The sequence below is a fragment of the Trachymyrmex cornetzi genome, unplaced genomic scaffold, assembly GCF_001594075.2.
Source record: "Trachymyrmex cornetzi isolate Tcor2-1 unplaced genomic scaffold, Tcor1.1 scaffold147, whole genome shotgun sequence".
NCBI classification, from domain to species: Eukaryota; Metazoa; Arthropoda; class Insecta; order Hymenoptera; family Formicidae; genus Trachymyrmex; species Trachymyrmex cornetzi.
The window spans coordinates 3,065,977-3,081,263 of NW_017296059.1; the positions used below are offsets into that span (position 1 = coordinate 3,065,977).

Consider the following 15,287-nt stretch of genomic DNA (forward strand, 5'->3'; position numbering starts at 1 on the left):
TCATTTCTTTTGGCCCTCGTTGAGCGATCCCTTTTTTACACTTTTCTTTCCCGTTGATTTTCTGATTCCACGTACCCGATTTCATGTCCTGATTTCACCAGCCAACCGATTCCTTTTCTTCCTTATACGTTAAGTTGGCCGAATCTTCGTCGCTATGGCCGATTTGCGCCAAGTCGATGGCGAAGCAAATCGAATCAGGAGTTTATTTTCTCTTTGATGCTCTCGACTGAGGCAGACAGAGTGAGATAGAGAAAGAGAGGGAGATGCAAGTAATCGTTTGTGCTTGAATCATGTCTTTATTGGTTTCGTGTAAATTTGCCATTAATCGCAGAAACGTGACGGCGCCGCGGCGTAAAAATTGTGCGAAGAATCATTGCCGTGGATCGTTGATTTATAAGTAACTGTCATTGGAGGAAAGCACGTGCTGAAAGAAATTTGATCTCGAGGATATCGTTCTTATCTCCTTCACTACAGGATCGGCGTGGGTTTATCGGAGAATTGTAACATGGGGAATGTATATACTATATAGCGTCGATGATGTATGGGATTTTAGGGTGAGAGGATTATCATTTATAGTTTCGATAGAATGCGTGTGCAGATATCGTAGCGATAACATGGTGCGGATATTTTCATTCCAACTAGGGTTATAATACAAATTCGAAGAATTATTGGGTGACTGTGTATCAAACTGATAGTGCATAATCCCAAAATGTAGATTAACTTCAAGGATGTTTTGACTGTACGATATCAGCTAAATGTATTAGCCAAAAAATCAGCTAAAAAATTAATATCAGCCAAAAAAATTGTTGTCATAAATTCCCTGAAACCAACTATAAAGAACAATACAAATAATTTCTAATGGCTCTATGCAGCGAAATAATTATATTTTGATAAATAATCAAATAAGTATTTGATAAATTTTCAAATAAATTTTCCTACGAATAATTATTAGAGGTTTATTAGTATACGTAAAATATTTGATTTAATTTGTAACGATTTTATCAAATTGCAAATAAATACTATAAAACACGATTTTACATCAAAAATACAAGCCAAAAAATTAAATAACTTTTAAACCAATTAGAGAATTATATTCAAATTTTATAGATACTCTGACATAATAATAGAACTCTAGAAATTTTTATGTTTTTGATAATGCTTTTAGATGTGATATCTTGATTCAACTCTTTCCATCTTTTTCTAATTCTAAGAATAAGAGTAACTTGAACCAAGATTATCTACGTTGGTAGAAATAGACATTATACTTTAAATATTAAAGGAGCAAATAATTAAATTCCTTGAGCTGAACAACATTTGTTAATTTCCATGTGTGTCAAAATGTACATTAATCCATTTTTATCGTTAATTTCGAAGTAAACAATATCTATATAACGTATGTACTTAGTAAATAATAAACTAAATTTGAGTCAAATTTAATACGTCTCGAGATGAATTGTTTATATCCATTTAACTCCATAAAATTGATGACATATCGAATAAAAGAAGTGTCGACCTATACAAATGACTAAAAAGAACTCAAATTGAGTATAATTTGACATTATGAATTTAACAATGTAGTTTCATAAATGTACTGTTACCTCTTCATTTTTATTCTCCCAGCATAGGATCATCCTACATGCATTTTTAACAGTTACATTGTTTCGCGCTGTCACTCGCATTTCAATTACCCAGTCAGCTTTTCGTGTGTACATTCCTTTCTCGCGGCCCTATTCACTTTCTTCGTAAATCTGTCTCTCATTGTTACTTCCGTAATCCATCTCCCGTCTCGTTTTCACCAAACTCTCGCATTTCTCTCTCGCTTTACGCTATAAGCCATGATCGTGGCACAACGAAGGAGGCTGGTTTCACCTACGGATCGGATAACGGGTGGTAACAGGAATCCCGAGGGGCTCTCTCCTTGTTCTGTAATTAACGAACGTGCTCCCGAGAGTCTCGAATCTCTCTCGGTCCGCTGTCGTTTCGACTTTCATGACGGATCTCGTTGGCTGATGCCGAGAATCAGGCTAAAATTTCGCGGAAAAGTATACGGTGCGCTCTGACAGCGCGCGCTTGAGGAACAGCTGCCAAGGAGGCGGTCTCTCGTCGTCGGGATATTACCGCAAATTATATTTTTGCTCGCATTCTAATAACTAACAAATCGTGCGCTCGTGTGGCCGTTACGAGTGCTCTAAGTACCCGTCACGTTGAGTCGTAAATTTACAAATCTCTTCGAACGGCATATGGCTCGAACGAGAAACTTTAAAACCTGTGATTTTCATCATCGCCGTGCGCGCACCGTTCGCTTCTCAAACGCAGATGCCTCTCGTTTACGACACGTCAGCCCGCTTGCTTTGTAATTCCCGCGAGCGCGTGTAACGAGCTTCGAAAATTCACGAGACATTACGTTCGATTATTGAGCGCGGACATATCCGGTTAGGTGTATCGTAAATTTCTAACGATCGCACCTCCAGTTAAGCCCAGCGGCATTAATATTACATCGATGAACGAAACTGAAAGGCAATTAATTACCCGATGTAGCACGAATTATCTATACACGAGTATGTGTAAAAAGTGCGTCGAGCTTTAACGTTATGCGACACTCTTTGTTGTTTCACGATTGAAGAGAATAAAAGTGCATATAGATAAGTAATTCAATTAAATGATAAAGCCGTAAGCACAAAAGTAAAAAAATAGGAAACAGCTAACTAAAAGAAAAAAGAATTGTGCTTCGTTAATGGCTTGAGAGTCGAACGTGTGCAAGACATGGAGGGGAAAAAAGATTTACCGTTGTTGGTGCTGAGTTGGAAAAAATTAATGTCGAATATCTCGTTACGGAGAAATAATCGTTCTTTTCACCGCGTTATTTTTACGCCTGTCACTGTCCCGAGGAAGTGTCTTCCCGACTTATTTTTCATCCAGTTGCATTCACGTGTGTTACATTGGGCGGTCACAGAGTCACTGCGCTTCGATCATTACGCCGATCACCGTAATTTGCTCGCTCGTTATCCTCACGGCGGATAAAAACTCACGTGTTTCGCCGCGCGGTCTATTCGTGATGAGAATTATAAGAACGAGATGGAGAAAGATGAAGAGATAGAAAGAGGAAACGAAAGAAGAAAAGAGAAAAAGAGATTGCTTGGATGCAGAGGGGCTGGTGTCCGCCTCCCGAAGGATTAATCGAGAACCAGCCGAGATCCTGCCGGTTCTCGATCCCCTGATTGTCGGGCTTGAGGGAGCTGACCAAGAGGTACGGTGCTTACGCAATTCCCAAATCGTTCTTCATGTTTATGTCGATGGATTTTCCGATTCCTCACACATCATTTAGTTCACGATCAAGCGGGATTTTGATGAGTTGGATCGCAGAAACTTTTTTTCTAGCAGTCATTTGTCGATGTTAGATTCGTTATCAAACTTCGATTTACAATCATGTGTTCTTATCTCAACAATGGTAATAAATAAAGGTATCATTTTATGAGATGCTGAAAAGCAGTGTTAATATAATCGCGTGGTTTTAATTTTACTCAAAGTTGAACTCATCTTTCAGTGTCAGATTGTTCGGTTCAAAATCGAATACTATATGAAAAGAACGATTTTACTGAAACATCTGAAGCAACATGCTCAAACTGTAGATTGCTAAAATGTTGAAACTTTTTGTAATAATGTCATTAATGCTTTTAAGCATTCTAATTATTTTGATGGTCCAAACAAAATTATTTTCAGATCTGTATCTAGTAAATTTGTTGTAAATGCTTGAGTAAAATCATTTTTTCAGCATTAGCGTAAAAAGACATTTAAATAGTGGATGTGAAAAACAAGACATAAAATCAATCAAGCTATGAAAGAAATTCCGATAAGATGTTAAAATGTTACAACGAGACATTCGTCGCGTTTTGGTTCGTGCCTTCAATAGAAACTCCGAACGTCTTTATCTTTTTGATTATCAAACGCAAAGGGGAGATCGCGTTCGCTTTAATAATTACGCCTTCATCTTGCTGAACAAACTCTAAGAACCTGATTCCGCGAAGCAAAGTTTCGAATTTCTTTGCGGACAATACCGCCGAAAACGGGCTCTCTTTATAATCTCGCAACAATAGCCCGTCTCCCTTTTCAACAACCGAGACTACATTCTTTCGTAAAGAAAACTGTATCCTACCGGAGATGGAAAACATGGTAGAATTAACAACAGTAATATTATGGAAAGTACACACTCTCGTGTAGTAATTAAAATTGATACGTCTGATTATTGGCAACATAAACAATAACGATTCGAATCATGTATATGCAATTAATACTGGTTTACAGCATGAAAAAAAATTTAGTAGCTTCAGCAAAACTGTTTGATAGTTGAGGCATTTTTAAAAGCAACAAAATATTTTGTTTATATAACAAAAAATTTTGTCGATTTTGCAAAGTAATTTATCTGCTTTGTAAATAACAAAAATATTTGTTTATACTAATAAAATAATTTAATTCACATAAAATCACAGTTCGGTACATTTTAACTAAAAATTTTTGTTCGGTATATTTCAACCAAATTTTTGTTACAGCAATTTGATTTAGAACAAAACATTTTTGTTCGTGTAGATATTGAAAAGATTATTGAACGACGAAAATTTATTAAGTTTTACGATTCTAATGACATTCCTGAAATTGCCGTCACAGAAATAAACCATCGCGCTGAAATATACGATAAGTATCTGACATACCAAAATTTCGATGGATCACGAAAGACATGTGCAAGCCGATCTATGTTAAAATAAACGACGTGCCTTCAAATCGCGAGTAGTACGTTTCGCAATTCACGATTTTGGAGGGCGAGGACGAGAGTCGGAATGAGGATTGAAAGGGAGATGTTTCGAGCCGTGACAGACACGCGAGAGCATCCGGTGCGTATTTCGCGAGGGAATTTCTCGAGAATCTTAACGACGACAACACTTTCGCAACCAGGGGTCGCTTTGAAGGACGTTTCGGAAGGGTGCCCGGATACGAGGATGGGATAGGCAACCGGGGAAAACCCGACCCCTTACCCGGATTTCCATCTACTCCCCCGTTCGTCGTCATGAACGACGAGGAGCCGCATGGTAATGTAGGTCGTCCTGTTGAGAGGGCTAAAGCAGTACCTCGGTATAGTTAACGTTTGATGACTTGTGCGTGGTCCAAATGTACGAATTATCGCTACCGAGTAATCAAGATCGATTAATTAGAGCGTTTCTGTGCATTAGCGATTTGCATTTACACAATTTTGGAACTTGTTGAATTTATGCAGATCACGAGATCTTTCGGTTTTCAGATTTGTCTTGTAATTGAGAGAGAAACATTTTATATTATGTACTTTTCAATTCCATGAATTGTTTTAATAAATGGAAATTAAATAACTAGGTAAGTTTTTTAATCCTTTTTTAAATCTGGATTATATGGCGCCATTAAATCATTCTGTATCAGTAATATCACATTGTGAATAATTTTGTTCCGGCAAAAATTAAACAGAAAATGGGAAAAGTCTAAAATTTTATCTTTTTAGACTTGTTTCGTTTTTATGAAATCCCTTTAAATATAATGTTTATTTATGATTATAAAATGTATAAACCTGAAATCATAGGACGTAATTAGAGGCGTCTTGAAATATTCATAACGGGTAAATTACGAGGTGTAAAAGTATGCAAAATCGTTTCGTGCAAGCCAGAAGACGTGCTGCGGGTTTATGCGATCACCGGTGATGTCGTGCGCTTTAGCAGTACTGGACGATAATTGCCGGGATAGTACGTCCTCTTTAATTATAACGCGCGCACCCACCTCGAACACGGGCGTTACATCACTATTAAGAGTCTTCAATTTAACGTAGCGTATAAAGAGCAAGTTCCTCGGGGCACTTGGGAGTAATTTACGGCTCTATAATCGTTTCTATGGGAATCACGTTGAACGGAATAGACTCGATCCCGCGCGTTCTCTTTCGCCATTTAACTAAGTTTATGAAAATGTACCTTCATCTTATTTCGTCATTTTCAGCCCGGCAAGACGCATTAACATTGATTGTCATTTGATTTGCCAATAAATAATTCCTCATGTAAGAATGTATTCAGCCATCCTGTTGGAATTGCTTTTATCAAATATATTGCTCCTTTATTTCAAAAGTGAGGTAATTAAAGAATTAAATTTCTCAAAAAAGAGGAGAAAAACTACTTTTTAACTTAACAGGAAATTGTTAGCTAATTAAATAGTATTGACAAAAAGAATATATTTTTAACATGAACAAATTTCATTTTTGTCATTTTTTATAATTTTTAAAAAACAATCCTTTTAAAGTTATGATGATTTTTTTAAACCACCCTTTTTGAATTATGACGTTTTGATAATTTTTTATGAAGTTATTAGGTATTTATGATAGTTTACAGCGCGTGTGTGTTACCTAATTTTTTCACAGTAATAACTGGAAAATTATATTTTTTTACGCGTGTTACTTTTGAAACAATATATTATTGACATTCACATAATGTTGAAAATTAAAATGCTCCAACAGTATTTTTTAAAGAACAAACGATACTTTCGCAATTTTTTTATAAAAAAAAAATAGCTAAGTTTCCCAAAGTCTTTATCGTAAACAGAGAAAGAGAGAGAAAGTGTTATAAGGATTATTATTAGGCTCAATTGAATAAAATAATTATACATAGTAAAAAGATTTAAGAAGTCAATACTTCTTAATTACTAATATTTAGTCTTCCAAATTTTTAATAACAAAGTTTCGTCCTTAAACCTTAACAGAGTGTTTATCTTTCCATTCATACTTTTAAATCAGAGCTTTGCCTTCTCGCGAGACGATTGCCGAGAGATACTCGAAAGAACGCCTCCGTAAGATGGCCGCGATCAATCGACGACTTTATCGCGATTCTCGTTTCCTCGATTTACGATTTATAGAAGCATTTTCCCCGATTCTGAATCGAGCCAAACGCGGCGCATCGAACGACTTTCTGGCGAATCGTAAAACGAGATCGTACGATCGGGGGAAAGTAATTGAATTAACGAGGCAAGTCGTACGTGAAGAGGGAATAAAAAAGCTTTCGACCCCGTAAATCTCCGAGGCATAAGATAGAAGGTAAATATTTCTAGAAGTCACGATGCTTTCCGATGTACCGAGGGAAAGGCCGAAGAAAACTCGAGAGGATCGTTATTTATTCCTCGAGTCAGGATAAATAATGTAACTCTCTATTCTTGCGCGTGCGCGTTTTTAATTTGGTATGTTAGATTTTTAATTCATAGACTTTTGTGAAAAGTTGAACGTAAATTAAAGAATTTACAAGGGACAGATGAAACGTTCTTAAGTGTCGTTAAATCAAACAATATAATTAATAAATGTTGTTTACTGTCTTTATGGTTCTTAAATACCGCAGCTCTTTTGCTATAACCATTGTAGTAGCGATCGATGATATAGAATTGAGAATATTCGTCGAAAAGCAGTGCCGGTGAATTGAGATGCCGTATTAGCTAAAATGGTTTTAACACACGAAATGGTCGCATTCAGCGCTACAATATCATGTATCAATGATTGTTTCAATTTATTGCCGATTGGAGAGACTATCCACTCTTGTTACGTCGCCCTCCCGTTCCCTACTTCAATTCACGTGCGAATTGATGGATAGAACGAAGCGGGATGTATACACGCATGCATGCGTGCGCAAGTATGTTTAGCGGTGTAGTTAATGCGCCAATTAACTACCCCTTAAACGTCCCATTCAATGCAACGTCTCTTGACTCTCATGCTAATTTATTCGTACCATGAGGTACATGCACCATACGGCGTTTGTACAACTTCGGAGCTATTCGCTGCCCAGCTGCTGTCGCTGGCACTTGCCAATGGATATCGATTAGCTCGTAAAACTCTTTATTTGATGTCGATGTTTTGCGTTCAACGTCGATTTCTGAAAGGCAGAGAAATTCGTGATAATATTGAATGTAGAGATTTTGCACATACGTTGCATACTAAACGTCGCTATACGTATTTTCATTTGCCATTTAAAGGATAAGTCTTTTTCACGAGTATCTTGTATTGTCAAAACATGCCATATGGTCTATAATGTACAATAATACGATAAAATTAATTGGTAATTCCCTGTCAAAAGTTAAATAAAAAATTAAGATTTAAGTTATTATAAAGTTTATCCGATTAGAGATGTAAATGTAAATCGTCATACTGTATATTTAATCGGATAAAATTTGCTAAATTAAACTTATGAGTTGTTTAATAGATATAGTGATAATTTATTAATAATATGTCAGTAATGTTTTTTATTAAATATTTGACAAATGAAAAAGTTTCTTGAAAAGCAACTTGAAAATTTATACACGTTGTGGCACGACGACATGAAAACGAGTCACCTTTAAGGTCGAATATTCAGCGAGAGTAGCTTTTGAGACTGCCTTTATGGGGTGTTTAATGTGTATGTATGTGTGTAGGAGGGAGTTGCGTCATTTTGCGTGTATTAGACTGCCAAGCGCGAACGAGGGGCGCGTGTTCGCGATTCCGCATTCGTCGATCAATACTCCGAAGCATCGCACAGCATTTCAGAGTTACAATATTAACGTAATATAACGTCGCGACGGTGGCGAGTTTTACGACTGCGCTTCATCTCACGCTCGCTAACCCTTCTCACCCCATGCTCTTTTCTATTGAGCCTAGCGGCGTGTGCACACTGGCCTGCTAACCCTCTTAACAATCTCCGTGCCAATCAAGGGCACGCCCTTAAATGTCCCGGGGTTCGCCTGCTCTCGTGAAATCTACAGAGAGCGATTGTAATTTCAGACTTCCCTATAAACGTTTAACGTTCGCGAGGGCCGGTGTATATTAGAGATATATAGAAAATCTGTGAGGACTTTAAAACCATCCTAACGTCGGTTTACACTCCAAATTCAAGTGTATACCTAAGAGCTTTCATACATTTGTGTTTGGTTTTCCAGCTAAAAGTAACACACTACGTTATGTAAAAAAATGGATTTAACGTGTAGTGCTATTTTTAGACTGAAAATTAAATCACACATCTACACACTTAAATTTATAATGTCAAATTATATCCAGCTTGAGTTATTTTTAACTACTTCTATAGGTCGCCACCGTTCCACTTAATATGTCGTTAACTGAAACAATGAAGTTGAACAGTTTAACTTTATTATTTTAGTTTAATTAAACAATGAATGTATTAAATTTGTCTAAAGTTTTTTAGCTTATTATTTACTAAGTACATTCGTTAAAGTGGACGTTGTTTACTTGAAACTAAACAATTCATCCACGAAATGGATTTATTTACATTTTGAAACATATGGAAATTAAAAATAACAGAATGTTATTTAACTCAATTTTTTGATTGAGTTGCTTCTTTGATATCTAACAGTAGATGAAGATACTTGTTATATTTGAATTTGCAGTGTGTGCGTGTATGTGTCAGTTAATGGATTAATTTCAAACGTGAAGACTTGATCCCTTTTCCTTCTTTCTCTTTCTATCCCTGTGAAATTAACTACCCTTCTATATGTATATAACACCAGAAAGCACAGGATTTAATTTTCCTACATGTATTAATATCAAGTAGACTTCCTTTTAACTCTATACATACACAACGAACCCTCACGTTTCTTGTGGGGGGTTCTATCTGTCTCAAGCTCAAACGAAATTATCGATCGTGAAGTTTACATAAATAAATAAAGACGATGTATACGTACATATCAAAGGCACACACAGGCGAATGACTTGTGAGTACCACAATTGTATATACTCCCCATATAGCAGCCTATTAAGTGCGTATGGAGACTGTATTGTACTTCCGACTTATTTCTGCGTATCGTCAACTTAGAGTGTCATACTGCGCGACACAGAAGTTATCGATTCGAACGTAAGAATTTCTGTGAGCACGCGAAGGTCATGGTTCTTTTTTTTAACTGCAGCATACGAGTATAGATAGCTCAGTGTGACTCCATATTGTAGCAATCCCGTTAAACGCATACAAGAGATCCCGCGGTGCCACTCGTTGAACTTTTATACCCCGTCGACCTATAACGTCGCTTTGTGAATTTCATTTAAAATTATTATATATAGCGTGATCGTGAAAAATTTCTATGAATACATTAATGAATATATTAATAAAGGATATTAATGAAAGGAGGATGTTGCGGTTTGGCTGTTTTTCGATTAATATGAGAAAGTTTCAAGATGTACAAATTATTTATTAAAAGGCTACTTTAATAAATGGGGAGTACTTATCTCATTTTGTTTTGTACACAAGTGATTACCTGCTACGGTGTTTTATATTCAATTAAATTCACTGTTATTAACTACACATATTGTACATTATTGATTGCTTTCAAATATATTAGTATTCGAGAACATTATAAATATGGATTTATTCACAATTTTTTGAAAAAATAAGTAGAGAAATATCAAACAAATAGGTATTAAACTGAATATGCACGTTAAATAGCTTATTATGAAAATATATCTAAAAAATGAAGATTTTAATATAACGCTTTTTTATTGTGGGATTTTGATGGAATTGCGTATTTAAAAAATTATAGTTATTAACTTCGTAAAAAATTATATACTAAAAAAAACAAAATAAAATATGTCAAAAGAAAAAAATAATATTCATTTTATAACAATGTACATATTTTTCACGCTGGAATATAAAAACATCCCAGGTGACTATTCCCAGGTTGAGTCTAGTCGAGCGGTGTATCGCTTATCATAGGAAAACATCGGGAATATCGAAATTAGAAATCAAAACTAAACAATTATTTTGTATTGGATTTTTTGTCACTTGCCAATCGATAGTAGAACTCTCTTTTAGTTATACGTATTTTAATAATAATACAGTCTTTGTTGTTTAATTCTCGAAAGTCTCGATATCTTACTCAACAATCTTTGATCAATAAACGTGATAGCGTTACATTTATTGTCTTTAATATCTTGATTTCTGTCATGTTCCTGGTATTTCCTCAAAATAAATACATACAACTCTGTTTAATGTGATATATAATTTGTATATATTGGTATACTTTATGTTATCTGAAAAATAACTAAAACTAACATTTCTTCTATTAAAAATATCTGTTAGATTTACATTTCTGGATTCCATTGATTTATAGCATTTATCCCATTGATTGTTTTCCTGAGGTCAACTGAAGTTATCAATACGGAAAGAATGATTTTGCTGTAGTGTATTTACAATTGTAGCTAAATACAGATCTGATAAAATAGTTCTTTTGAACTATCAAGATAACTCTATATAGAAAACTCAAGCATTGAGTGAGCATTGAATAAAAATAGTTAACTACAAGATATTTTTATATTCTCTGATCTAAGAAAATTATTTTCAGATCTGTTACAAAATTTTTAGGTACTTTAGCAAAACCGTTCCTTTCATGTAAAATTGTCAAAATTCACATGATTACGTGAAATATAATGATCTATTAAAAAGCATGTACTACCTAGATACTACCTTATTTTCGCATTCTAACGATATAACGCTGTAAGAAACATTGTCAGTCGGTGTTATCGACTCGATCGTTGGACGGTGTATAGTCTCTTCTCATTTGTTTTTCTCTCGCGGCACGGCGACGCACGTGGACGAGTGCCTTCGTTTGTGAGCGTCACGGTTGAACGTACCCTCCTTGCGCGAACACGCGTAAAGAAGAGACCCCACGTACGTCGCGCGTGTACGCGCGACATGCATAACCGCGGGTGCACCGTGGCGATTCTAGAAATAGCGGTGTGTTTTCCGTCCGGAGGGGATCGAACCCGCGACCTTAGAAGTTACACACCGGCAGAGTGTCCCGTTATATTTTTAGTACGGGCGCACTGAAAAATGCACGACCGTCTCCTCTTCGCCTCCTCGTCTCTCTGGCCCGGTCTTTCAGGCCCGCTCTCGCCTCGTTAGAATTCATCGTGTTGCGCGCTTCGTGGTCGTTCGCAAGGTAAACCGGTGGTTCCGCTTGACGCTTTTTATAAGCGACCGCGTGATGATTTATGCGGGGTTAGTCCCGGAATTATCGCGCTTGATCTCGCCCTGAAGAACAGCGATTTTCTCGCGAATAGCCTGCGAGTTACGAGCGGTTAAAAATAAGAAAGTTTCGAGAAATTAATGTTTGCTCAAAATCTTATTATCTAAGAATACAAGTTTCATATTTTATCAGATTTTTATTTACGACTCATTTTATTCAGAATTGATAAACAATAATTACTCAATCAATTTATCACTGAGTCAATTTATCACTGAGAGATGCAGAGAATTGGACAAGGAATTTATATGGTAAAATGATACAATTTTGAACTTGGTAGATACAATTCTGAACTTGATAAGATTTGAATCCAATTTTTCGAGATTCGAGATTAGTTTCTTCCTGTTTCGTGCCTTTTAATACCCTTCACGAGATCAGGATTACCAAATTCGAACTTTGAAAATTGGATTCAAATTTTATTTCGTTCAGAATTGTATTATATTCAAGCAAAAGTTATGTTAAATAACGTGTTATTTAACATAACGTTATTTAAGTTAATACGTTATTTAAGTTATATAACTGATTGAAAAGTGACTTTTAGTATTGATTTTGGAACCATTTTTACAATATTTTGATGTCACGATGTTTTGTGTTTTGCTTAGGATAATCGACATTGATTATTAAGATCCATTAAGATTACAAAGATGCCGCTATAAGAATCAATATTATTGCATTGCTTGTCAGTTTAATTTGTGATATTACTACTCTAGTTCTATTTGGAGTGCGTTTTAAGATTGAAAATTAAATTCGGTGCATAGCTTGCAAGATTGGATATGTGTTATCTATATAAATTCACACCGAATTATTTAAGCACTAAAGATCCAGCTTGACCATTTAGAACCTTCATTTCCTATTTGTTGCGTATTCACATTACGATCTTAAAAGATACTTATCGTTAATGTTACACAATATTATCCTATTGAAAGAAAATACTATAATTTCAAAGTATTAGATAAAGATGATTATATAGGTACACATCTTTTTCGTTAGCAATATCTTTGATAATTTGACAATGTCAGCAGCTACGAATTCGTGCCTGTTGCTGAGCTGCCATGAGGTTACTTAATTCGATTCGTTCCTACGGAAGAGGAAGAAATCGAAAGGGGAAAAAGAAGGCGTTGAAGAGACTCGCGAATCTGCTTTATCTCGTTCACCGGGCGTTACTCGAAAGTCTCTCGTTCGCCACCTCTCGCATCGAGCATTCGAAAGGGAGGCTTCCGTTGCATTTTAATATGCACTCTCACGGACTCATTTCCGATTCTGATTTATAAACAAATCACGCCTTTATTCAAATTTCTTCACGGAAACTCGCTCCGCCAGAGTTTCTGCAGATTTCGCGGCCTATCTCTCATCCCGCGCGCGCGCGTCTCTCTCCCCGTTAAATTTTTCGTACCTCGCACTGTGTGCCTCCTCTGCCCTACAAAATCTCCTCTTGTAATCCTCTCTCTTAAAACCGTCTCCACCCTCTACCGCATTTCCAACTCCGCCTTCGCTCTCAATGCTCTTTAGTCATCTCCACGGTTTCCTCGCGCGAGCGCGCATACGCCTGTAACCTCTTACTCCGTTGCGATGGCGTCGGGGGTACCCTCCATAACCGTCCGGGATCCACCCTTGCCCACCCTTGTGCCTTGCTCCCAATCTGGCATGAATTTGCATGGAACCCTTTCTCGGCGGCTGACGCCTGTTAGGGCCGAAAAGCTCCACGGTGACGTACCTCATCCTCGCTCTCGCTCTCGCCTCTCTCCCTCTCTTTTCCTCTCTTCTCCCATCCCCAAGCCTCCGACGAGCGTCGGATGAAATATTCATTTAATTATGACTGATTAAAATATAGATAGCCACGTTACGTGCTGCATTACGCTCGTACTAGCACGAGCATCCGAACGAGTATTTTCCGCGCTCCTTCGTCTCTCCGCTCTGAAGAGCCCACGGGGCGCGACGGCTAATTGTCCGTAAGGAGGCACCGCGGGCTTCCGCGCAAATTACCACGTCGGCTTGAGTTTATCGCGAAACGGCCTCGCAGTTGCCATCATAAATATTTCAGGAAGACAACAGGCTGCATCGACCGCGGTTGCGCCTAGTCGTGATACATCACGTCGCGCGGGATCTAAGTCGATCTCGAGATAATCTGCGCGGAATGCGTCTCGTCGTGTAGCACTACAGCGTACACAACACATACCGGATATTGCTAAAGAGACGAAGTGAAATGCGGAAGAAGACTACGATTGCAACTTGGAAGTGTGTAACTTTAATTGCACCCTGTTAAATTTCTTATGTCAAATTATGTATCCAATTTGAATTGTTTTTAATTATTTCTATGTAGGTTTCCACTGCTTCTATCTTATATATCTTTAATTTAACTTATACGTACTTTAAAATTAATCACAGAAATGGGTTGATTTATATTTTAACACACAACACATGGACATTAAAAATAACAAAGTATTATTTAACTCAAAAAATTGGATTGTCATTGCTCGTTTAATATCTAGCAGTATAATTATATAAGTACTGAAGAGACATAATAATATTAAATTAAGTTCTCAAGATGTATATGTAAAATTTGAAAAATATATATTATATTAGGGCTCCGCAAATTTTTATTTTTGCATATTTTGTTTGCTTTTTCCTTAAGTTTTTTTAAAGGTGAATCTGTGAACTTCTTCATTTACGAATCAGGAGCGTCGCATCTGTATTAAAATCTCGATGTGTTATTATCTCGTTTTAATTATAGTATATCTAAACTAAATCATTCGTTGACAATTAATGTTACAGTTGTTGATGGAAAGATAATAATGTTGCGTGTCATAGGGAAGTTTTTTTCGGGTAATTGAAATTTGTAGAATACCGGCGTGGCCCGCCACGCCGATTGCGGCACGGGCACACGTGTCGGAACCGACGACGGTGGCGATAATATGCAAATGCAGCTGTTACGGCATGAACGCACTCAATTACCAGGTGCGAACGGTCGAGCCGCGCCGGTATCAGGTGGGTACTTAACATCGATTACTTTAATGAGAGACGACTCCCGAATTCCCGTACGACGTAATAAAGAGCGATCAAATAAGAGCGATCGATCGGGCCGATGTATCTGTCGGTTACAAGCCTAAATATGAGAGGCGCGAGGGGAGTAGTGTTCAAAATTAACAGCCACACTAATTCTGGCTTCGTTACTCGGCCCCCTGATTAATTCGATGCAAGTATGTTACAGCGACAGGACGCTGATAATTAATGACGCCGACGTGGTGGAA

The 15,287-nt window shown here is 36.9% G+C and overlaps 1 protein-coding gene across 1 annotated transcript in view; it reads right to left on the minus strand.

Moving 5' to 3' along the window:
• Positions 1-13,758, minus strand: part of LOC108757576 (hormonally up-regulated neu tumor-associated kinase homolog B) — a 128,533-nt gene extending 114,775 nt beyond the window's left edge. The window contains exon 1 of the mRNA XM_018502038.1: positions 13,600-13,758. Coding sequence (XP_018357540.1) covers positions 13,600-13,758 — 159 coding nt within the window. The remainder of the gene's footprint in view (positions 1-13,599) is intronic.
• Between the last annotated feature and the right edge of the window lie 1,529 nt (positions 13,759-15,287).